Source organism: Panthera pardus, unplaced genomic scaffold (genome assembly GCF_024362965.1).
Source record: "Panthera pardus isolate Hobbes unplaced genomic scaffold, ASM2436296v1 HiC_scaffold_11, whole genome shotgun sequence".
In the NCBI taxonomy this organism is placed as follows: domain Eukaryota; kingdom Metazoa; phylum Chordata; class Mammalia; order Carnivora; family Felidae; genus Panthera; species Panthera pardus.
In genome coordinates, this window is record NW_026526666.1 from 85,647,063 (window position 1) to 85,672,278 (window position 25,216).

A 25,216-nucleotide genomic window follows, 5' to 3' on the forward strand; every position below is an offset into this window, starting at 1 on the left:
AACTGGCTCTGTTGATTTGTTGCTTATGCTTTCTTCTGTTGCACAAAATTTTTATCTCTTTTCTACAGATAAGTATGCTAATCTACTTTCTCCAAAATTTCTTGAATGCTTAGTTCTTCATATATTTAGAATTAGTCATGTTTTTCTCCACATTGATACCGTTTTTCTGGCAGTATTTTTTTAAGATTTTATTTTTTTAAAGTAGGGGTGCCTGGGTGGCTCAGTCGGTTGAGCGTCCGACTTCAGCTCAGGTCACAATCTCACAGCTCGTGATTTTGAGCCCCACGTTGGACTCTGTGCTGACAGCTCGGAGCCTGCAGCCTGCTTCAGATTCTGTGCCTCCCTCTCTGTCTGCCCCAACCCACTCACATTCTGTCTCTGTCTCTCTCAAAAATAAATAAACATCAAAAAAAAATTGTTTTAAGTAATCTATACCCACTGTAAGGCTCAAATTCACAACCCCAAGATCAAGAGTCACATGTGGCTCCAACCGAGCCAGCCAGGTGCCCTGGCAATAGTTTTTAAATATTGATTTTTCTCTACTTATAAGCACTTTTTAGATTTGATCATTGCTTTGGGATTTCTTGTCTAATGGGTCTTTTTGTTTATTAAAAAAATTTTTTTATGTTTATTTATTTTTGAGAGAGAGAGAGAGTGTGGGGTAGGGGCAGAGAGAGAGGGAGACACAGAATCTGAAGCAGGCTCCAGGCTCTGAGTTGTCAGCACAGGGCCCGACGTGGGGCTCAAACTCCCAGACTGCGAGATCATGACCTGAGCCCAAGTCAGATGCTTAACTGACTAAGCCACCCAGGCGCCCCTCGTGGGTTGGGTCTTTTAGTATTTTTTTATTGTGGTAAGTACACATAGCAGAATTAACTATTTTACCCACTTTTATTTAAAAAATTTTTTTAATGTTAATTTTGAGAGTGAGAGAGCACGAGCAGGGAAGAGAGAGGACAGAGAGAGAGGGAGAAGGAGACATAGAATCCCAGGCAGGCTCCAGGCTCTGAGCTGTTAGCACAGAGCCCGACACAGGGCTCAGACTTGGGGACAATGAGATTATGACCTGAGTCAAAGTCAGAAACTTAACCGACTGAGTCACCCAGGCTCCTCTACCCACTTTTAAATACAGCATTCAGTGTCATTAAGTACATTCATGGTGTTGTGCAACTATTACCACCATCCTCTGGTGGTAATATCTTTATTTGATGTATTTCTACCTTAATCTGAAACATTATTGCTATTATTCTCAGGCAAATTGTTTAAATCTCTCAGTCCTAGTTGCCCTGTCCGTGGATAGGATAGTTGTCCTGTATGAGGATAGTTGTGGAGATAAAACTAGGTAAGACAATAAACTTAAAAATAATTGGGGTATTATATATGCTTAGTAAATGATTGCTCTCTCGTCCTTCCCACTATAATTGGTTTTAAAGACTGGTTGGTGTAGGGTACATCTTTCTTAATTCCCTCAATTATTCTCGTCTCCTCCAAGATACTCATTGTTATTTTTGCCTAATTTCAGTAAGATATTTGTAAGTATTAATAAACATTTGTTCACTTTATGTTTGAAACTAATGTGTATGTTTTGTGGATTAGGAATCCCAAATTACTACTTGCCCTCTGCCGCTTACTACTAAGCAATGTTTCACAAGAGACCACAGAAATGTATTCTTATGTTTTGAAACCATTTCTCCTGACACCTTTTCTGATTTTGCCTTGTAAGGCCTCCTAGTTGATAAATTAGAGTTTATTTGGAAGAGGTGTCTTTAGATTTTATGTTTGGTACTTTGGGTGTTAGGACCCTAGTTTCTTAATTCATTTATGATCTCCTTTAAATAGATAAGTTATTATGGAATAACAATACTTGAAGCAGTTATCTTAAAGCCATTAAAAGACAGTATTTTGCTTACTGTTTTCATTCTTCAAGGCATACACATAATTATATTTGAGGATACCATGATAGACATTTGCTAATTATGTACTCTTTTTTTTGCTAATTATGTACTTTTAAATCCTAAAGTAATCCACATGTTAATAATCTTAAGTAATGATGTACCACTTTTTTGACACTTCTTTAGATTACTATTGTTTATAACTATTGCTGAGATATAGATTTTTTTTTTTTTTTTTTTAGTTTTTTTAATGTTTATTTTTTGAGAGAGAGAGAGACAGAATCCGAAGCAGGGTCCAGGCTCCAAGCAGTCAGCGCAAAGCCCGACGAGGGGCTCGAACTCCCAGACTGCAAGATCACAACCTGAGCTGACACTTAACTGACTAAGCCACCCAGGCGCCCCTTGCTGAGATATATTTAATTTGGGGAATGATGCTGTTAATTTTCCCCAGGAAAACTTCTGTAGCCTTTTGTTTGGTGTGTTCTAAAAATTTATCTATAAGGCTTTGGAAGAAATAGTAAGTAGACTTCTAAAATACAGTGTAGTCAGTGATTAAATTTATGAGCTACCTGTTTTCTCTTTAGAACTGTATCAAAGATACTCAATCTGTGCACACGTAGCCACATGCAAGTTCCCCTTCTAGGACTTATAATCAGAATGTTGTGCTCTATTTAGACACATAATTAAGAGTAACATATACTTTATTTTCATTGAAAGCAATTTGACCTTTATTCTGTGCTGTGTGTGTGTGTGTGTTTCCCTTCCTATACTTAAGAGCTATAATAACATTGCAGTAATGTAAGTTCTTACCTGTAGCCATTTACAGTTACAGGGTGAATAGAATGTTTAACTTGGTGCAAAACAGAAATTATGACATAGGAATCTTAATTAGAATTTTGAAATAAAATATTTACTAATAATTTCCCTTCTAATTTCTAAAGATTAAAAATAAAAATTATGGCTGCCGGGGGGCCTTGGTGCTCAGCCAGTTAAGCACCTGACTTCAGCTTAGGTCATGATCTTGCACTTGGTGGGTTCGAGCCCCGCATTGGCTCTCCACTGACAGCTCAAAGCCTGGAGCTTGCTTCAGATTCCGTGTCTCCCTCTCTTCAATGCTCCTTCCCTGCTCATGCTCTGACTCTCTCTCAAAAATAAACATACATTAAAAAACAATTTTTTTTAAATTATGGCTGCCATTTTACAAAAGTATCCTGCTTTATTTATAAACATGTGAAATCACAGTATTTAAAATTGACCTTTCAAATCCAAACAGAATTCCCTATTTTTTCATTGTCAGCGTTTACAGGTAGGGAAAGTCTTAGGAAATAATACTATTTCTGTTCTCAAATGTAGATTTTCCCAGATTTCTGTCCATGATGATATATAGATACTGACAAACTCTCACCCAAAAAGGTGATTAAAAAGCTGTTTTTAGAAGTCGATAGTAAGAATTGAAACTAGAAAATTATGAGAAGACATTACTGTCCAAATGCTCGAAGGTACTTAAAAGATTAACTCGGAGCATGTTTTGTAATTTCACTGGCCGTTTGACTAAGTTGTAAGTAATTGTATTCATTTAAATTGCAATAAGAATCCACTTTCCATTTCTATGTCAAGTCCTTGTCAAGTCCTATTTTTGGATATTTTAAAAGATGAATTTCAGTAAGTGTAGAATAATATCAGGTTACATTAAAAACCCACAATTCGATTAAATGCTAGAACTCATACATGGAAATGAGAATATTAAGATTAGTAATTCTGTACTTTTTTTGATATTAAGTATCAGAGCACTGTATCTGTGTTATACAGCACTTCCGTCTGTTGCTAGTAAACGTGACTTGATTGTAAGCATGTGCCAATTACAGAAAATGGTGTGAGGTCTTAATATTAAGGTTTTAGCACATTGAGAAGTGCTAGGAATGTGGCAAATACTTGCATTCTTGTATTTAGTATATCCTTATATTTTTCAGGTTATTCAAGTTATAAATTATTGGATAGAAGACTACTGTATTGATAGAAAGTAGTGTCTTAGATGCATGTTGTGAGGAAAATACATAATTTATAGCAATTATTAATATAATTAATATATAGTATACACAAATGTACCAGAATGAATGTTTGCAACTTTATACATGTTACACGTTGCCAGTAGAATCCCAGAAGATTCTGTAACAAATCATGTGCTTTCCTTGTAGATCGTTTTTTTTTTTGTTTGTTCTAAAATGATCAAAATTATTGGTGATCATTGATCAATTACTTGATTTAAAAAAATGTTTTCTAACTATAAAAATTATGCCCCTTTTATTTCCCTAAATTGAAAAGCTGAGAAACTAAAAGGGATTTTTAAGATGGAAATAACAAAGGGTGCTTATTTTCAAAGAAAAATAGAGGAGGTAGAAGGTCTTCCAGTTTTTCCCTTAAAGTTTTTTTGCAACTCACCATAGATTTTATCCTAAGAAAAATAAAAAAATTTGTTCCTTTTCATAATAAGATCACCATAATATTGCCATATTTCTAAAAAACAAAATTCAAGATTGAACATTTAGTTTTGTCTGGCTTGAGAATTTATTTCCCCATAATTAAGAGTAGTATTTCTTACTTTCTAAAACCCATGATCCCTTTTAATCAATAAAAAATGTCTGTTCTCCTTTGATGTTCATATTTTTTAAATCAATTAGTTCTTATGTTTAAAATTAAAGCACGTATGAGTATCCTTTTCTTAAAATAATTTTTCTTACCTTCTGTCTTGCCCAGAAGTAGATTTTATAACCCTTCCCCCATGAGAAGGAATATCCCTTCCCTCTCCTGTGCTGAGAATCTACAAATTAGAGATTACAGTTATTACAGTATGGCCTTCAATTAAGTAAAACACCTTTGTTTTACTTAAGTAAACACTTTTTGTTTAGGTGAGAGCTGGTCACACAAAAATTCAACAAATGAGGTATTAAAGGCATTACATTTGCCTCATGATTTGGCCAGATTTTGCTCCTGTTTTGGGATGAAATTATGTATGTATATTGTGTACATTTAGATGTTATTAAAATCCTATAAAATAAAGACATTTCAATTTAAAACTAAGATGGGTAGGAGCTGGTAAAACATAAAAATGTTTCATCTTTCACAATTGTAATCAGTTTCACGTCACGTTGATTATACTCTTCCGAGGAGAGCAAAACAAGTTCAGGCAAGATAGCCCCTGTGGGCTTTAGTTATTGTGCTCCGTAATTCTGCAGCACTAGTTATCTACGTCATGTAGTTTGAGAACTTAGCTTTTGAGGCTCTGTGTACGACTCCACGTGAGTATTGATGATCACATGCTTCTGACCTTTAAACTTTTTTTCTTACGACATTCTAGGTCCGGGAAGGGATTAAAGCTGTGGTAGAGTGGGACAATTTTGCATCTAAAAAGACACATGTTTTCTCTCTTTTTCCCATTCTGGAGCGTGGCTCTAAAAAGCATGCTGTATTGCATCGAGACGGAGCAGTAGAAGTGGAGGGGTGGTGTTATTGGCACTCCTGAAGTTTTTCATTTCTTTTTTCACGTTTTTTATCTGTTTCCATTACTTTGCCAGTAAGATTCTATACTTGCTTTAGCTTTATAGGTTAAGTTAGGTACAGTGGTTGGTAGAAGTGAAAACAGGAGTGACCTTAATTAAAACCAGAAGCAGTCACATCTGTTTTGGAGAAGTGTCCATTTCATTTGGGTTAAAGGGAAATGGAGTTTTTGTTTTTCCAATGTGTTTAGTTTTCTAATATCTACCTATTTCTTGCCAGCAGGCCACAGTAAAATGTCCTTACCATTAATTGGGGTCTTCGAGTCCTTTATTTTTCTTTCTTAGTTTGGAAATCAGGTCAGGAAGAGCAGGGTCTGAGAAGGTAAAGAGTTTGCTTTGGGGCACCTGGGTGACTCAGTTGGTTAAGTGTCCAACTTTGGCTCAGAACATGATCTCACAGTTCATGAGTTTGAGCCCCGTATCGGGCTCTGTGCTGATAGCTCAGAGCCTGGGGCCTGCTTAGAATTCTGTGTCTCCCTCTCTCTCTGCCCTTCCCCTGCTCAAACTCTCTCTCTCAAAAATAAATAAACATTGAAAAAATTAAAAACAAGATTGACACAGTAGGATATTTAGTGGAGCTTGTTATTTCAGAATAAAATTGGGTCTTGGCTTTACATGATTATTTTTCCTTAATTCTATAATTCAAGGTTTTGCTTTACTTATTTATTTGCATTATTAAAATAAATCCAGAAGAACTTTCCTTTAAATTAATAACATACATATATAGATAGTTGGTTGTGAAAGTATTTAATTGATATTCCATTTTGTCCTATTTAAAGTGATTTGGTGTGTCTGTGTTAACAATTATGTAAATGTTCCAGATTCAAGCAGGTTAGATGTTATCATAACATACTGGCTTGCTAGGCTAGTTTTTATCATTTTTTAATGTAACCATAATCCTCAAAAATAATGTTTTAGTTATCTGCACACAGCTGTCATTATAAAATGTTTAATGCATTGGGCACTATAGTAACCACGTTTTAAGTAAACCAGAAGGGCTTCCACGTGTTGGCTTTTGCGATGTAGTATAAAGGTCATTGGGTATACCTGTCTTGACTTGGTACAGCATGTCAGTTTGGAAAGGCCACGTGCAGGTTTGAGATTTTGAGATTGGGACTCACGTAGAAAGCTTGAGGTAACAAAAATTAAAAAAACTATTATCTGATGGCCTCAATGATAAAAGAGGACATAAAGCTTTGGATCCCCCCTCTTTTTTAAACAGACTGTGAAGACTGCTTGACAGACACTTGCAATCCAGTCACATAAGTGTAAGAAAGAAATATTGGTCCTCATGGAAGAAGAGCAAGATTTACCAGAACAACCAGTAAGTATTTCCTTTAACAATTTAAAGTTCTTTATAGAAAAGCTAATCTTAAGAGATTTTAAAGATCACTCAGTTATACTGCAGATTCCAAATTAGAAATAAAAATAAGGAAGAGACTTCTTAATACTTTCCTTCTAAGAAAATAATTTCATGTCCTTTAATTCACATTTTGTTAATACCTGGGAGTCTGCTTAGAAAATTCAGTATTACAAACTGAGTAGTGCATGGGCGCCTGGATGGCTCAGTCGGTTAAGCGTCTGACTCTGGCTCAGGTTATGATCTTGCGGTACATGAGTTCGAGCCCTGCGTTTGGCTCTGTGCTGACAGCTCAGAACCTGGAGCCTGCTTCAGATTCTGTGTCCCCCTCTCTCTCCACCCCACCCCTACTTGTGCTCTGTCTCTCTCTGTCTTTCAAAAAAGAATAAACATTAAAAAATAAAAATAAAAAAAGTACTGTATTTGCAAATGCCATTAAAAAGAACCAACAATTGCTATCCTTACAGTTTTTAGAAAATAAAAGAGGATGTCTATTTACCAGTAAAACAGTATATATTATCATTTGTGCCAGAAAACGTACTTTTTATCTTTACCTAAATTTTTCTGATTAAGTTTTTAAAAAGTAGTAGTAGTTGAAGAAAGTATCATTTGATAACTAATTGTTAAAAATAGGTAAGTATTTTTAAATACTAAAATACTTACTTTAAAAAGCAGATAAAAAATAGATAAGACCCTAGAGTCCAGGTTAGATTCTTAATTTCTTTTAAATATTTAACATAAATAAATAAAATAATTTTAAATGTCCTCAAGTGATACAGATTTATTGCCTTGTTGTGGCCTTTTGTTTGTATATTTTGGTCTTTCTGTGTTTTGACCCTTAGCATTTAAAAAAGCAAAATAAATAAATAAATAAATAAATAAATAAATAAATAAATAAATAAATAAATAAATAAAAAATAAGGAAAGGCAATAGTAATCATTTTCGTAGATACTTTTGTATTAAAGGATGTTTTTCTTTTGTGTTGAGATTTTTCTGAAGTTAGATAAATACTGAGTCCGTTTACTATCCTGAATGAGCCTCTTGCATTTTATATTAAGGAAGAATGCAGAATGATACATGTTTACCTTTATGAAAATCCGGCTTAGAAAAATTTGAATTTTGAAAGCAGGTAATAGGGTATGTTTTTCATGTTCCAGATGTATTCTTTATATCACAGAAAGATGGACATGTGCTCCCAAGAAGTCCTTTAATACATTTTTAATATTTTCTTTATGTTGAGAAGTACATACTGATGATTACTTTGCCATTTTTCTTTTAGCCCTCTCACTTAAGGCAAGTATAAAACCAGAAAGATATAGCAATTGGTAAAATGACCTTGAAACATTTGAAATGTCATCCCTTATCCCTGTTGGGACATCGATAATCAAGGAAATGGTAGAATTAAAAATCATCCTCAGCAGTGTTCCTAGGATATGTACCGTGAGAACAAATAGCTGGGTTAGAGACATTAAATGTACCAAAGAAAATGATGGCATTGAGTTTTTAATGTAGTAAGAAGTCTGGTCAAGAGGTCTAGTTTCAAAAGACTTATGTGTTGACATACTGTTGAAATGGGTATTGTTGTTAGTAACTCCTTATGTATTTAAAGTAGAATTGTGAGGCTGACCTGCTGGTGAGTTGTCTTTTCTACTCTACTTTATTTCCTTGCTCTTCTATTCAGTTTCTATAACATGATGTCCAAAACCTGATTGTTACTTAAGAAGGTGAGAAATGAAACCATTTTAAAAACATTTTCTGCTGACTATAAATGGTGATTGTCACAGAGCATCATTTTTTTATTGATTTGTTCCTGGGCCTTAATTTTTATTTTTTTTATTTTTATTTTTTTATTTTTTTTTTATTTTTATTTTTATCTTATCTTAATTAGAGGTGTATATATATATAGAGAGAGAGAGAGAGAAAACAAGTGGGAGAGAGATAGAGAGAGGGAGAGAGAGAAAATCCCAAGCAGGCTCTGCAGTGTCATCGCAGAGCCCGACACAGGGCTTGAACACACAAACCATGAGATCATGGCCTGAGCCAAAGTCGGAGGCTTAACTGACTAAGCCACCCAGGCGCCCCTTGGGTCTTAATTTTTAAAGGTAACTGAGTGATAACACAGGGAAGTCCATGCCATTGAAGGAAAAGCTTAATGTCCTTAAAAGTGAAAGGCATGGCACGTCACACAGGGCCACAGGGGGAGGCACCAATGTCAGTTAGGAGGCAAAAAGGAGCTAGGGGAAAGCATAGGCCATAGCCATTATTGGAGTTTCCAGAGGCAAGGCAAGGCAGGGTAAACGGTTTAGGTTTGTGTAGTCTGAATAATTCCAAGGGCTTTTGGGGTATCAAGGATGTTACTGGGTGCTGGTGTCTGGCTCTGGGGTGACTCAGAGCAGGGGAAGTATTGGCTTGGTGTGTAAGTTGGATAAAGGAGATGGAGGGCTCTGGATCACAGGGAGATGTACACAGCTTGGTCCTTAGTTTGGCCCTGTGACTAATGGCTGCCAAATGGACAAATACAGAATCTGAGAAAACACAGAATATTTAAGAACTGTTCAAAATAATTAGAATGGAAAGAGTAAATGTTATACTTTGAAGAGAAAAACAAGTCTTCACAGGCTGTAGTAGAGGTCTAAAATTTGAGTAGAAAGAATGATTCCATTCCAAGTTAATGATGATAAATAAAACCAAGAGTTTTAACCCTACTGTTACTTGTATATATAGATGTTACTAGTGACATTATTACAAGAATTATTTTAATCTCACTATCTCTTCTTGTCTCTTTCCTGCTGAATTATCCCTTTCTTGTTTCTTTACTAATTACTTGCCCTGTCTTAAGCTTTATTCAGGTCATTGTTGACAGTGCAACATAAATTTTAGCTTTGGGTTTTCTGTCAATTGATTATTGCCGATCAATCCTCAATCTTCTGCATTTGGAAATGGTTCACTCTGTGTTCACCAGTTACCTTGACATTATTGTCTTTCCCCTTCCTTGACCCCCAGTCTTTATCTTTTTCAAATACTCTGAAACAGTTGTATTATTGTCCAAACTGGAACTCTTTTGAAGAGTAAAAGGGGACACTAAACAGACTTGGTTCCGGGATAAGAGGTATAAACCAAGATTGTCCCTGCTAAGCTGGAAGCACATAAAAATACCTGCTTTTATGGCTATCAGGGGTGCTCTCTGAATTCAAGTTTTGAAAGGACCTACATGCATAGGAAAAATTTTAGAAGAATACACAGCAAACTTAATACTGATTATTTTATGGAGGGATGAGGCAGAATGAAGTCTTTTCTATTTTATACATATCTGAATGGTTTGAATTTTTAAAAATAAGAGCATGTATGCCTTTTGTATTAAAATTTTAAAAAGAAATTACTAATGCTTACTGTAGACAACACAAGTGGCAAATGCTTTATAACCATAGTATACTCTCCAGGCTAGGATGTAGAAAAGGAGTGTAGCTTGGGAACCATTTTTGAGAACAATAAAAAGGACTTTAAAATTGTGTTTTGGACTTGGAGGGGAAGGAGAAGAAGAGGTAGAACAGGTGCTGAAGAGACAACTTCTTGACTCAACACCCCTGATTTCTTTTGTGTCTTCTTTATCAAGGAGGATAAACTTAGGTAAAGGATAGCATACCTCAAAGTTTAAAAATGTTTTTATTCACATATTTATAAGCAAATACCTAACTTCTTTCAAATGAGTTCTGTTCCTCCAGACTAATAGCAGTTTTATACCATAAGCCTAAAACTTAGAGACATCAGTGCAAAGCCAGCCTTGATCATCTGAAAAATCAGAGTAAGGAAATGCTTGAAACAAAACATGGATATTTCCTTTCCTTTAAGGCATGATTTTTTTTTTTTTTTTTTTTTTTTTTTTTTTTTTTTTTAGCAGAGGTACAGATAGAACCCTGATTTCACAAATTTGCCATTGGTTCTTTTTTTTTATGTTATCTTCAGTTATAACATGCCCATAAGATTATATCGTTTTTTTAAAATAAAAGCTTTGAGAAAAAATTGACATATCCATTTTAAAGTAGTGGTTTTTAATATATTCGCAATGTTTTTTAGTCATCACTAGAATCAATTTTAAAACATTTTCACCATTCCAAAAAGAAACTCCATACCCATTGGCAGCCATCCCCCAACTCCCTCATCCCCTGCAGCCCTAGGTAACTACTGATCTAACTTCTGTCTAAAAATTTGCCTGTTTGTAGACATTTCATGTAAATGGAATCATACATTATGTGGTTCTTTGTGACTGGCTCCCTCCACTTAGCATAATCTTTTCAGGGTTCATTTACATGGTAGCATATATTATGTACCAGTACTTCGTTCCCTTTTATTGCTGAATAATACTGTAGGAATTTATTTTATTTATCATTCATTGTTTTATTTATCATTATTTTAACATTTTATTTATCCATTTATCTGTTCATTCATGAGCATTGGGGTTGTTTTCACTTTTTGGCTATTTTGAATAATGTTGTTAGGAACATTCCTGGACATATGTTTTCTTTCTTTTTTTTGTTTGTTTGTTTGTTTGTTTGGTTTTTGGTTATGTAGCTAGGAGTCAAATTGCTGGATTTTATGGTAACTGTATTTAATCCCTTGAGGAACTACTAAACTTTTCCAAAGTAGCTACACTATTTTACATTCGTTTCTGGATTGTACTGTTTCAACCCGTACTTTTGTAATATCTGTCTGTATCTTTTTGAGTTAGTTTACCTGCTTAGAATGCCAGGCAGCAGATGCTTCCTATCTCTGATTTACAGGGGGACATAATTGCCCAAATCAAGGCAAACAATGTCTGAAATGTTAAATTTAATCATATTAAATAGCTATATTCCCACCTGATATTTTTGTTGAAGATTATTTAGTAGATTTTCAGCTTTTTATTAGCTTGAGATACTCTCAATCCATAATTTTGTAATTTTGTATGGCTAAGCATACTAAGCATGTTTCTACTGTGACTAGTTATTCTAATCAGAGAACTCTAAAATCAGATTCTTTGTAATATATATGAAAGCAAGGAAATCCACTGGTACTGTTAAATGTTGTTGATCTTCTGTTTGGGATTCTTAAACTGTTTCAGTGGAAATGCTTTTACCTCAGAATGAGTTAGAAAAAGATGAAAATCTGGAATAAAACAGAATAGCATAAAGAATATTTTTTAAAATACTCATAACCTGATAAGAATTTATCTTTATTTTTGGCATGTAATTTAAGTATAAAGACATTTCTGTTTCATAAAGTAATAAATGAGTTGATGTTGTTGAATATGCCATACTTACTGTTTGATAATATAATTATGAGTCTGTTAAAATTTAAAACCAACTAATTTGTACCCAAGTTTGGATACTTTACTCTGGTAAACATTGTATCTTGAGTAAAAATCCTGGTAAACATTTTACCTTGAATCTGAAAAACAATTTTTTCATTGAAAAGAAAGAGCTCATGTGAAAAACAAAGAAGCCCATCTCTAACTCTAAAATATAACAAAGGTTAATTAAATAAATGTAAACAGAACAAAATGAAATAGTTACCCTGTAAATTATTAGTTAATATCAGCCTGCCATTTGAATAGGTAGATGATTTCAGAAACAGAGCACTATATTGATGCCTTTGTATATTTATTTTTGCAGGTGAAAAAAGCCAAGATGCAGGAATCAGGAGAGCAAACTTTGAGGTATGAAAAGTTGAATTTCTTTTTAATGATCTACTTAGTTTTTTTTCACCTGCTATTTATAAGTATATGGGTACATTTTGGGTTGACTACTCTAGTTTTGAATTTTAGCATCAGTCTTTAGGTTTTGAAATTATTTAGTTTAAGGTGAAAATATCCTTCCACTAGTTTGTCCTTGAAACAAATAAGTGCTGATTTTTGTCTTATTCATTATTTGTTTAGGAATATGTACTGAACTCATGTTATCTATTAGGTCCTGCAATATATGAAAGAGACATGATGGTGAGCATTCTTCAGTCAGATGTACAGGGTACAAAATGGGAAAAAGAAGCAGAAATAAGGGAAATGCAAAGGATTTGGCATTAATCACCAAATGGACCTGGGATGCCTTAATCATTAGCTCCACTCCCTGTAGATAAGAGACAGCTTCTTTGCCCCTCATACTCCAGCTTCCACAACACCATAGTTTTCAGTTTTCCACAGTCCTTACTTCTGTTTGTCTATGAACCAGTAACTGCACCACCTCTAACATCTGAACTTCCAGAATCCTACTCTTTTAGTACCACACACTCCATTCCAGCTCATTTATACTACTGCCACACTAGCCATGTGATATCTTCCTGTACATTTTCCGTTAAATGAGCTATCATATTTTCACTCTTACCCATTGACGCTTCCCACAAAGATTTCAATATTTTTCTTATGCTTTTTAAATTATAAGATCTATTAATCAGTCCCTTGCAAACATTTCTACCTTGTTCTCCTTTTCCCCTGTGTCATGCTTCCTTAGCAAAACCACAACCCTGGGTAGACCACCTGTTCACCTATTCCATTCTTACTTCCAGTCACCTGAACATTGTCAGAGAAAAACACAAAACTGTTTTCATTTATGATTACATCGCAAACAGGCACTTAAGCACTCCTGGTGGTCCAGCCACCCTTCCTAGTGTGTTTTATCCTAGGCTGTAAAATCATCTTTCTTTCCCTCCCTCCCTTCCTCCTTGCCTCTTGCCTCCTCCCCTTCCTTTCATCTTCCTTGCCCTTTACTTTGCTCCCATTTACCCAGCTGGGGATCTTGCTCCCTAATTCAAAGAGAACTTAGAAACATTTAGATAGAAACTATCTCATTTGTCTGTCACATCTGCCCATTTATCTGCTTCTCTACAATATTCTCTTTTACCCTTTCCTCTGAAGTTAATTCCTCTGCTTATATCTAAGGCTGATCCTTGCAGTTATATTATGGAACCTACCGCCTTTGTCTTTTCCTATAATTATCCCTTCTCTCTCCTTCAGTTTCTTTATTATGATAAAATATATATAACATAAACTTCACCATTCATTCATTTTTAAGTGTATAAATCAGCGGCATTATTATATTCACATTGTTGTGCAACCATCACCACCATCCATCTCTAGAACTTTTTTCATCTTCCTAAACTGAAACTCTGTATTCATTAAATAATAGTTCCCCATTTCCCTGTTCTCCCAACTCCTGGCAACCACTGTTCTTTCTGTCTCTGTGATTTTGACTACTCTGAGTACCTCCTTTTAGTGGAATCAGACAGTATTTGTCTTTATGTGACTGGCTTGTTTTATTTAGTGCAGTGTCTTCAGGGTTCATTTATGTCATAGCATGTGTCAGGATTTCCTTCCTTTTTAAGGCTGAATAATATTCCATTGTACGTCCAAACCTAATTTTGTTTATTCATTATTGGTTGATTGTGTTGATTATTTATCAGAGAGAGCGAGAGAGAGAAGGGAATGAGCAGAGAGAGAGGGAGAGACAGCATGGAACCTGATATGGGGCTCGAACCCATGAACCATGAGATCATGGCCTGAGCCAAAACCAGAGTCGGATGCTTAACCAACTGAGCCATCCAAGTGCCCCTGTGTTGCTTATTACAAGAGTTCTGCTGAATAAGAATCAAGCATTTGTGATGCTCCTCACTTTTTGAAGAGTTTGGGTGTTTTTGCTTTTTAGAGGGAGAAGTCATTTTATTTGAGAACATCTTTTTTTTTTCACCATGCACAACTATTAAGCAAAATTTATGTTTATATAACTGTGAAAATAAATGTTGAGATAGTACATAATTTTTCTAGATTTAATAATTTTATTTATTTTAAAAAAATTTTTAATGTTTATTTTTGAGAGGGACAGACAGAGTGCAAGTGGAGGGAGATACAGAATCAGAAGCAGGCTCCAGGCTCCAAGCTGTCAGCACAGAGCCCCATGTGGGGCTCGAACACCCAGACTGCAAGATCATGACCTGGGCCAAAGTCGGACACTTAACCTACTGAACCACCCAGGCGCCCCTAGATCTAAAATTTTAAATGTTTAACAAAGTACTAGGGGCACCTGGGTGGTTCAGTCCAATTGGGCATCCGACTCTTGGTTTCATCCCTGCTGACAGCTCAGAGCTTGGAGCCTGCTTTGGATTCTGTCTCCCCCTCTCTCTGTCCCTCCCCTGCTTGCTCTCTGTCTCTCTCTCTCTCTCTCTCTCTCTCAAATATAAATAAACATTTAAAAATTTTTAAAAATAAATAAAAAGTTAATTACATTTGAGGAAAAGTTGTTTGAACATTCAGAATATACCAGGAAAAAAAAACTATATTGATATTACACTTGAATATTAGTGGTCCATTGAGAAAAGATATGAGAGCCTTAAGAATTTTGATGCCGTGGTGGTGTCCATGTGGCTCAGTCGGTAGAGCATCTGACTTCAGCTCAAATCATGATCTCATGGTTTGTGAGTTCAGGCCCTGCACTGGGCTGTCTGCTGTCAGTGCAGAACCTGCTTTGGATTCTCTGTCTCCCTCTCTCTCTGCCCCTTCCTCACTCATTCTCATTCTCTCTCTCTCTCTCTCTCTCTCTCTCTTTCTCTCTCTCTCTCTCTCTCTCAAAAATAAATAAACATTAAAAATTTTGAGGCTGTGTATTTTTAATATAAATAACATTTATTTTAAAAGTTTTGCTGCGTAGAAACTATTCTTGTTTGGTATTAGTCAGTCTTACCTTTCCAGATATATGGAGCCTCTCGTACAGTGTCCTCTACTTCTCCCTAGAGTGTAGAATAGCAAAGTGGATTTCTTTCTAGGAAACACGCATATGGAAAGGATGCCTGGGCTGGGGAGAAGTTGTAATATAATAATAATGGCTACAGTTAAATTGTCTGTGTTCTAGTCTCTCAGTACTTTTTATATGTTAACTAATTAATCCCTACAACTACCCTATGAGTTAGGCTCTATTATTATCCCTCTTTGACAGTTGAAACTGGAGTGCAAAGAAGTACCCAAAGTCATTAAGCTAGTTTGGCAGAGTGGAATATGAACGCAAGCAGTCTGGCTCTAGAATCTGTAGTCTTAATCATTATGCTAACCTGGTAGTTGAGGGAATAACTAAAGAGTGGAAAGTCAAGTAGAAGGAAGAGGGAGTTAGTTAGTTACTAAAATCTCCATTCCAGAATTTCAGTGAGAATCTTGCCAACATTAAAGTGTGTGACATAATGACTTGTTCTCCCAGTTTATGTGATTTACCTTTTGCAATTTCTCTGAATTTCCCTTATAACTTAAAAAAAAAAAAAGGTATTGTTCCGTCTGGGATATGATAACAAATTTAGAAAAACATTTTTTAATTAGAGAAGAAAAATATAGCAGAATGAACCATTTTAAGGTTCAGAATCCCCTTCTGGGAAGCAAGCATATGTAATTTGAAAAAACTTTTCAAGTGATTATGAGAATCACTTTCTGAAATCAGACATCTCTCTACTTCCCTGTGGAACTTTGGAAACAAAGCAACAGTGCAGTAAGTGTTGTGGAGGTTTTTTTTTTTCCCCTACCACATGGTCTTTAGAAAAACTCTGACTTGCCTATAACTCACCTAGAATTTCTGACTGATATGAAAGCGGAAGGGGTCTAGTGATATGAGAAAGAACAGTCACATGCTGAGGGTACACTACCCTTGACCCTAGCTCTTCAGGTAGCTGCTAAAACCAATAATAATAATACCATGAGGAAGACTTACTTTGCCTCTTACTTGTATAGCCTAGGAAGAAATGGGTTTGATGTAATCACTTTAAGCAATGCAGCAAGTCCATGAGGGACTAATGTATTCATTTTGGTTCTCTCAGTCAAGTGAGCAGCCCTGAAGTCAGTGATCAGAAACCTGAAACTTCAAGCCTTGCTTCAAACCTTACCATGTCAGAGGAAAGTAAGTACTATATTCTGTGCATGATGGAAGAGGTATTCCTATAGGTAATGCTGTTCTTTTATAATTGGTTTTCACTGACTGCCTTTTTTGTCCCATGTGTACAGAAGCCTTTCCTTTCCGTGTGTGTGTGTGTGTGTTCATCCCCGTGCTCCCATATAAACTTTATTGACATACCAGCTGAGGGACAAAATCGCATGGAATCCACGTACCTGAGGAGTCACACTTGACTTTATTTTTGTTTTGAAGTTGGATGTTCTTGGGGCGCCTGGGTGGCTCAGTCGGTTGAGCCTCTAACTTCGGCTCAGGTCATGATCTCACAGTCTGTGAGTTCGAGCCCCGCGTTGGGCTCTATGCTGACAGCTCAGAGCCTGGAGCCTGCTTCGGATTCTGTGTCTCCCTCTCTCTCTGCCCGTCCCCCGTTCATGCTCTGTCTCTCTCTGTCTCAAAAATAAATAAACATTAAAAAAAATTAAAAAAAAAAAAAAAAAAGAAGTTGGATGTTCTATAGGTAATATGCCTTACCATCAGAAAAGTTTGTAGGCCAACCTCTGACTGCTCTTCTGGAGGCTTTGATGTTTTTCCACCTTTCTAATAACCAAATGATTCTACTTGTCAATTTATGCCAAAAAAGAAAAGTAATCTCCTCAGAACCCGAGATTGATAGTGGGCCCTAAGGGAGATCCAGCTCAATAAGATACATCCTCCACTTACCAGCCTACTTTCTCTGATAGAACAGATGCATTCATGCATGGACAAAAGTTTGTAGAGTGTTCTGATTTATTCTTGCAGAGATGTAAGTTTCTCTGGCATACCCACATACTCCTCCAGATTGCCTCCATAGGGCAAATAGTGCTCCCTGAAATTAAATCTCATTGCCCCTCCATATTTTACCACACACTTTAAAAGAATAAATTTGTATTCTTTATTGTATTCTTTAAAAAGATACTTGTTTAGGGGATGTTTCTTCTCTTAACAGGTTATGCTTAACCTTATATACTTCCATATATTAGAAAATGATATGTCTTGAGTTGTATATATTATTCTAGTGGTTCTCAAACTTTTAGCATACTTAAGAATCATCTGGAGTGCTTATTTGTAGTGTAGAATTCCAGCCTCATTTTCATAGATTATCACATTCAATAGATCTGATGTGGATGGGAATCTATATTTTCAAGAAGATAGGTGATTCTGATGCATGTGAGAAACTGTTCATTCTGTGGGAAACTGCTCTAATCAATGAAAAGTCTCTCTAATTTTTTTAATGTCCCACTCATCCCCAAGAAATAAACCTGTTCCTTTTATATTCAAAGGCCAGGAATTAAGTTGAATCTCTTGCTGCTTCTAAATGATTTTTCTCTTTTTTCCTTCAAAAACTCTAGTTCCTTTGAAGTCTATATTTATGCCTCCCCCTACCTTTCTTTTTACCCTAGACTGAACTCCTAGTCATTTTGCTCTTTAAAAAGTAGATCTTTGTTTTTTTCTCCATCCAAACTCTTACTGTTCTTAGTGATTTCAAAATCCATGTAGATGACTTATCCAATCAGTACCCATCATCATATCTGCCTGCCTTGATGTCCCATTTTACTCAGCAGATATTCTTTATTATAATAATTCTATTACAGATACCTTCAGTAACTTTGCCTCTTGAGCTATTCTTGCTAAGCCTTCTTGCAAAGCCTCTCCTTGCTAACCCTTCTTGCTAATTTAATATAACTCCCCATCTTCTCCATAGTGTATTCAAATAGCTAAATATTGGCTAAATTATATACCTAGTTGACTTATTACAACGCCTCAAGTAGGCACCCATCATGCTTAGAAATCCTATTGCATTTCCCCATCTCCCTAATGAGTTTTACCTTTTGATAATTCACACCTCTTTTCCTCTTAAAGTACCTATACCCTCACTCACCTTTCCTCATCCTCAATTGATGGCTCCTTTGCAAATAGCAGTTGTCAGACAAGAAACTCCCTTACCACCAAATCTTCAAACCTACCTGTGTATGTACCCGTGTTTTCTTGCTTCATTCTCATCAGAATGGAAATAGTATTCTTGCTCCAGAGGTAAGACCTTTTGTGCTCTGTGTCCAATCCCTTCTTACCCTCCCCTAAGACCACTCCTGTATCATCACATTCTTCTTCTCTTCTTTTAAACATTTTTTTTTAAGTTTATTTATTTTGAGAGAGAAAATGTGCTCGTAAGTGGGGGAGGGGCAGAGAGAGAATCCCAAGCAGGCTCTACGCTGTCAGCACACAGCCCAGTACAGGGCTTGGTCCCATGAACGGTGAGATCATGATCTGAGCCGAAATCAAGAGTTGGATGGTTAACTGACTGAGCCACCCAGGTGCCCCACATTCTTCTTCTCTTCTTAATTCTTCCTCTCAGTAAAGAGACATGACCCAGTATCTGTGGTCTTACAACACAAACAAAATCTTCCTTTGGTTCCGCATTCCCCACTAGTTTCATGCCTTTTCTTTGTCCCATGACCCATTGGAACCTCTGGAAAGAGTTGCCCCCTTTTTTTTTTCTTTTTAATTTTTTTCTAATGTTTATTTATTTTTGAGAGAGAGAGAGAGAGAGAAAGGAGCAGAGAGAGAGGGAGACACAGAATCCGAAGCAGGCTCCAGGCTCTGAGCTGTCAGCACAGAGCCCGACGCGGGGCTCGAACTCAGAAACCGCGAGATCATGACCTGAGCCGAAGTCAGTCGGACACTCAACTGACGGAGCCACCCAGGAGCCCCTAGAGTTGCCCTTTTCTTGTTTTCTTGTCTCCCATTAATCCTTCAGCCCTCTCAAATTTTGCTCCTGTCACCACTCTTCCAATGAAATTGCTCTTGTCAAGGTCATTAGTTATTTTCAGTTACTGTGAGAGTACTAGTTCTAGTGCATGTTTCTCTCTTCTCATATTCTGCCTCACCATTTTTCCTCCCGCCTTTCTCCTTTCTTGGCCCTTCTTCCTCTGTCTGAACTCCGGATGTTGGTGGGCTTCAGGATTTATTTTGAGTCCACCATCTTTTCTCTTTCTGCATCCTCTCATCCATTACATTATTATATTACTTTAAATATTGTATACATTGTTGGGGCGCCTGGGTGGCTCTGTTGGTTAAGCATCCGACTTCAGCTCAGGTCGTGATCTGACGGTTCGTGAGTTTGAGCCCCACATCGGGCTCTGCACTGACAGCATAGAGCCCGCTTTGGACCTTACGTCTCCCTCTCTCTGTCCCTCCTCTACTCATTTGCGCTTTCTCTCAAAAATAAATAAACATGAAAAAATAAAACAAATATTGTATACATTGTTAATGAATTCCAAATTTTTATTTCCAGTCTGACCTCTCCCCTGATTTAACTGCCTATTTGACATTTCCACTTAGATATCTGAAAGGAAATTCGTACTTAAAATGTGTAAAAGTATTTTATTCCCTTAGCCCCTATCAAACCTCTTGTCCCAAACTTCCCCATTTTAGGAAGCGGTTTCATCGTCCCTCTAGTTGTTCAAGTTGAAAACGTAGGAATTATCCTGTATTCCCCTGTTTTCCTTAGATACAAATCCATCAGAATGTCCTGTAGTTTTACCTTCAGAATATATTTCAAGGTTGTGCCTCATCTTCACTGCTGCTATTCTAGTATTAGAGCAGCTTATGCCTTGACTGTTTATAATCCTTTCATGGTTCTTAAGTCCAGCAAAGATAAAGCCTCATTCATTCTATAGAGAAGTAAATATTGAACCTAAATCTCCCAGGATGTTTTGTCAATCTCTTCGAGAATTAAATTAAATCGGAGGAGGAGAGGGGTTGGGGTTTTGAAAGTACTTGTCAGCAGAGAAGGAACCATTATGCAGAATTCAAATGAAATTATGTTTTATGTGATGGATGGTAAGAACTTTAGACCTAATTGAGATCTCCTTCATTTTTGTCAAAATGATTATGGATGTGGGGCGCCTGGGTGGCTCAGTCGGTTAAGCGTCCAACTTCGGCTCAGGTCACAATCTCGCGGTCTGTGAGTTCGAGCCCCGCGTCGGGCTCTGGGCTGATGGCTCAGAGCCTGGAGCCTGTTTCCGATCTGTGTCTCCCTCTCTCTCTGCCCCTCCCCTGTTCATGCTCTGTCTCTCTCTGTCTCAAAAATAAATAAACGTTAAAAAAAAATTAAAAAAAATGATTATGGATGAATGTGATCTACAGCAGTAACTACTTTTTAAAAAATTTTTTAATTTTTTAATTTTTTTTTTAATGTTTTTTATTTTATTTTTGAGACAGAGAGAGACAGAGCATGAGCGGGGGAGGGTTAGAGAGAGAGGGAGACACAGAATCCGAAGCAGGCTCCAGGCTCTGAGCTGTCAGCACAGAACCCGACACGGGGCTCGAACTCACAGACGGTGAGATCATGACCTGGGCCGAAGTCGGAAGCTCAACCGACTGAGCCACCCAGGCGCCCCCAAAAAATTTTTTAACATTTGTTCATCTTTGAGAGACAGAAACAGAGTGCGAGCGGGGGAGGGGCAGAGAGAGGGGGAGACACAGAATCTGAAGCAGGCTCCACGCTCTGAGCTGTCAGCACAGAGTCCGACGCGGGCTCGAACTCACGAACTGCGAGATCATGACCTGAGCTGAAGTCGGATGCCCAACCAGCTGAGCCACCCAGGCACCCCTAATTTCCAGTACTTTTAAAGACCTTGAACAATGACAGTGGACAAGATCTTTTATGCCTAACTCACAGATGTCGATTTGTCTCACTTTTGGGCATGAATTGGCCCCTCATCATGACCAGAGTTCCCTTTTTACTTCAGACATTCGGGAAACCCAGCTAGATGTAAAGTTAGTTGGTTTACTCTTAATCCCTATAATAGAGCAACCTCCTTTATAGATGTTAAAGGAAGTTCTTGGACAGTTCAGGGGCCTGGTACAAGTTCTTTATCATATAATTCTGTCTACAACATGGCCTGAAATTGTGCCTAATAAATAGGATTCTGCTACCTGTCAGACTTGAGCTGAATATTTACAGATGAAATCATGAGGGTCCAGCCTTCACAGAAGCTATTTTAGATGAAGTCATGGGGGTCAAAGAGGACACTAGCTGTGAAAGTCTCTTTACTTGATGGTTCATCAGAGAATCACATCAGTTCCTCGGATCTGTCTTTGCTTTGCCAAACTTAAAGCCTTAACTACAAAGCTGAAAAAATAGTGGTATAGAAGCATACTTGCATCTTTTGCTGCATTATACTCAGCACTAGCAACAGTTTTCTAATAAAACTGGGTACTTCCCCCCAAATCTGTCTTCCTGCAAGTCATTCTTAGGGCCTTTTACTCAGAATAGTGGAAGCACCCAGAGAATGAACAAACTGAAGAAATACATTGTGGTTTCTTAGATCTGGATCTTACTTTTGAAGGTTGCCTGTGAATACAGTGAACACTTAGGAGGTTGCTTCATCTATGGTTTTAGCTCAGTGATGGATGAAGCTAGAGATGAGCTGGAACTAACCTTCAGCTCTTTTCCATACCCCCCACATTCTGGCTTCTTTCACTGTCTCTAAAAGTCTCTAAACCCATTACTGTAAGAGAGAAGTATTTTCTATTGCATAGTCTTCCTAAATTTCTGATGTCCAAGCTGTATTGTGTTATTTGAAAGACTATACAGTGAGATATGTGGTTTTCTCATTTCATTTTTGGAATGTTCTAACTTTTTACCTGGTGATATCTTTCTTTCAGTTATGACATGCACCGATTACATCCCTCGCTCATCCAATGATTATACCTCACAAATGTATTCTGCAAAGTAAGTTCAATAATTATTTCAAAAATCTATATGCCTTTAGGTTCATTTCAAAATTTAATTTGATACTTAGCTTATTAAGTTGACATTTAACTTAATTTCACCTCTCTTGTTTCTGTTCCTACACCAATTTTTTTATTCCCTCTAAATGTAGAGTCTCTGTAACATACTTTTAAAAAGTAGATAGTTGCCTGGAATAGATCACTGTTGCCCAGGAGCTTGCTCTAAGTGAATAGTCACTGAAAATGAAAATACTGTTAGTTATCAAAGCATAATACTGATTGACCTCTGATCATTCTCGCTTTCGTCTACCTTGATAAATCAATAAACACAGCTCAAGCCAGTCTTCTGGCGGGACTTCTCAGCTTAATTGTTTTAGGAATGTCCTGAAAGTAGAACTACGCTTGAAGTTAGGCGTAGTGGGTTGCAGTCACTAAGAGGCAACATTTTGGGCCTTCAACAGGTAAGATCAGCATTTAAGATCCATAAGTTAATCATCTCCGGGATGAGTAGGTGCAGAACCGTGCATATGCCAGACTACCAGTTGTGTGTTAATAAAGGGTGAGCCTGCACATAAATTGATATACATGGGTGTGTTATTAAAGTAGGATGAATTCCCAGGTGCTTACGTAGGCAGAACACAAAGAAATTGGTAACAGAGGTGTCTGATACCCATGGGACTGTTAAAAAAAGAAAACTGATAATTTTTTTTTCTTTTTTGTGCCCATTTTTACCTTTTGAATTTTTAATCAGTTAAGAAATAACTAAAAGGTCAACTCAATGAGTTCTTCAAATTCTAATCTGATCTGGAATACTAAGAGCACCTTTGGGCCAGTCATTTTCATGTGATTTTCTTCTGTGAAATGACTGAACTTATTATTCTCTGAGATCATTATGAAGGAGATAAGAAAATACTTTGAGCTATAAAGACACTATAGGAAAAAAGGATATTGTGATATTTAGCATATCTGGAGATCAGTCATTTGAAGTCACCAAGATTTAAAATTTTTCCCATGTGACTTGATTAACAACTATAACCTGAGCTATTTCTTGGTCTCATATCTGACTAGGAAGAATAGATGTGAATATGTTGCATATTCCAAATTCATTTGCCTACTCAAAAAATATTTACATACCTGTTGCGTTCAGAACACCTTATTTGCTATGCCTTCTGTCTTAATTCAGACATCTTTAGCACTTACATGAACCATTGCATTATAGCTATTTTTTAACCGAACCTCTATTTTGACTTTCTCCCCCTTCTAATCCATGTTACAAAGCAATGTCAAATTAATCTTTATTAAAGAACAGCTCTGATCTTGTCATTCTTTGCTCAACAATTTCAGTGACTCCTAGTTGTTTCCGATTGGTCTGAACTCTTTTAGCCTGGTGTTCGAGGTCTTTGCTGTCTTTCTTTTTCTTGCTGCTCCCCTTTACATACATCCTTTAATATAATCTCTTGTCCTTGCAAGCTTAAGCCCTTGTTTTCCTTCCTCTATACCTTTGCCAGAGTTTTTCTCTTTTCCTTAAATACCCATTCTGTCCCATTTCTGCACATTTTATCTGCTCAGCTCACATAGCCTTTCTTCATTTTGCTTTCCCCCAAAGCTGGAAAAAATCTTTCCTGTTCTGAAACACCCCTTCCTTACAGTATTTTATTGTTATGACTTATGTGGTACATAAAACACTTGATTACATTATAAGTACAGTATAACTCACCAAATAAAATAACTTGTATCTAAAAATTCAGTGCATAAAATGTGGGGCCATTTTATTGCATGGACAAAATGACCAGGTCATCTAGCTAAAAGTCCCAGAAGTTCCACTGCTGAATTCAAATTCCTGCTAAACCTGATGTGGTTGGCAGCAACTAGTGGCAGGTGTATTCTGGCTTGAATGTCTGTGGGGAGATTCCGAGTCCTGTCTGGGACTTGTCACATTTTATTAGTTACCTGGCTTCTATTTTGTAGACTTGATCTGGGAATATTGGGGCCCACCTCTGCTCCCTGTTCTTTGATGTGTAGTGGTCGCTTGCTTTTTCTTTACCAGCCTAACCCTCTTTTTCAAGTCCTACTTTCCCTCTTAGTTTGGCCCAGAGGGCTGGGTGGAGAATAAGAGCCATTTGTGAATCCCGTTCTGTCCAGTCTTCTGTTATGTTGGGGTTTATTCTCTATGTAGATAAGTTTATCTGTCTTTGTATCTCACAAGGGGCCTTGCATATAGTATATCAAAAATGGTCACAGCATGGTAATTGGACCTTGGGAGGATATTAAATTTTCCATAAAATTGTTTCTTAGGTGATTGTAGAACTTGGAAAGGAAAAATTAGTTTTTTCTGGCCATAGTAAGAGACATTTTATGTGGAAGGTTAGTTTCCTCATTGCTGATTCTTTGCTTTTAGTGGTATTAGCTATTTCCTCTATTATTCATTAAAAATAAATCACACATGAAAGTTTTTGTTTTCTTGAACTTTTCTAGACCTTATGCACATATCCTCTCAGTTCCTGTTTCGGAAACTGCTTACCCTGGGCAGACTCAGTACCAGACACTACAGCAGTCTCAACCCTATGCTGTCTACCCTCAGGCAACCCAAACGTATGGACTACCTCCTTTTGGTAAGGCATCTTATTATAAGCAGTTTCTAAGACTATTGATTTTATCCCCCAGAAACTTCGATCTTTCCCCAAAAGTCAAGTATGGCTCATCAGGATGCTGAAAGATGGGTTATTCTTTACAGAGTACCTACTCAG

General features: G+C 36.8%; 1 protein-coding gene across 2 annotated transcripts in view; it reads left to right on the forward strand.

Annotated features, from left to right (window-relative positions):
- The window catches only part of EYA3 (EYA transcriptional coactivator and phosphatase 3), a 95,698-nt gene that overhangs the window by 19,548 nt on the left and 50,934 nt on the right, over window positions 1–25,216 (forward strand). For both annotated transcript variants that reach the window (XM_019432424.2, XM_019432426.2), the window contains exons 2-6: window positions 6,669–6,770; window positions 12,456–12,499; window positions 16,624–16,703; window positions 22,404–22,470; window positions 24,945–25,081. In XM_019432424.2, coding sequence (XP_019287969.1) covers window positions 6,738–6,770; window positions 12,456–12,499; window positions 16,624–16,703; window positions 22,404–22,470; window positions 24,945–25,081 — 361 coding nt within the window. In that variant the 5' untranslated portion in view covers window positions 6,669–6,737. The remainder of the gene's footprint in view (window positions 1–6,668; window positions 6,771–12,455; window positions 12,500–16,623; window positions 16,704–22,403; window positions 22,471–24,944; window positions 25,082–25,216) is intronic.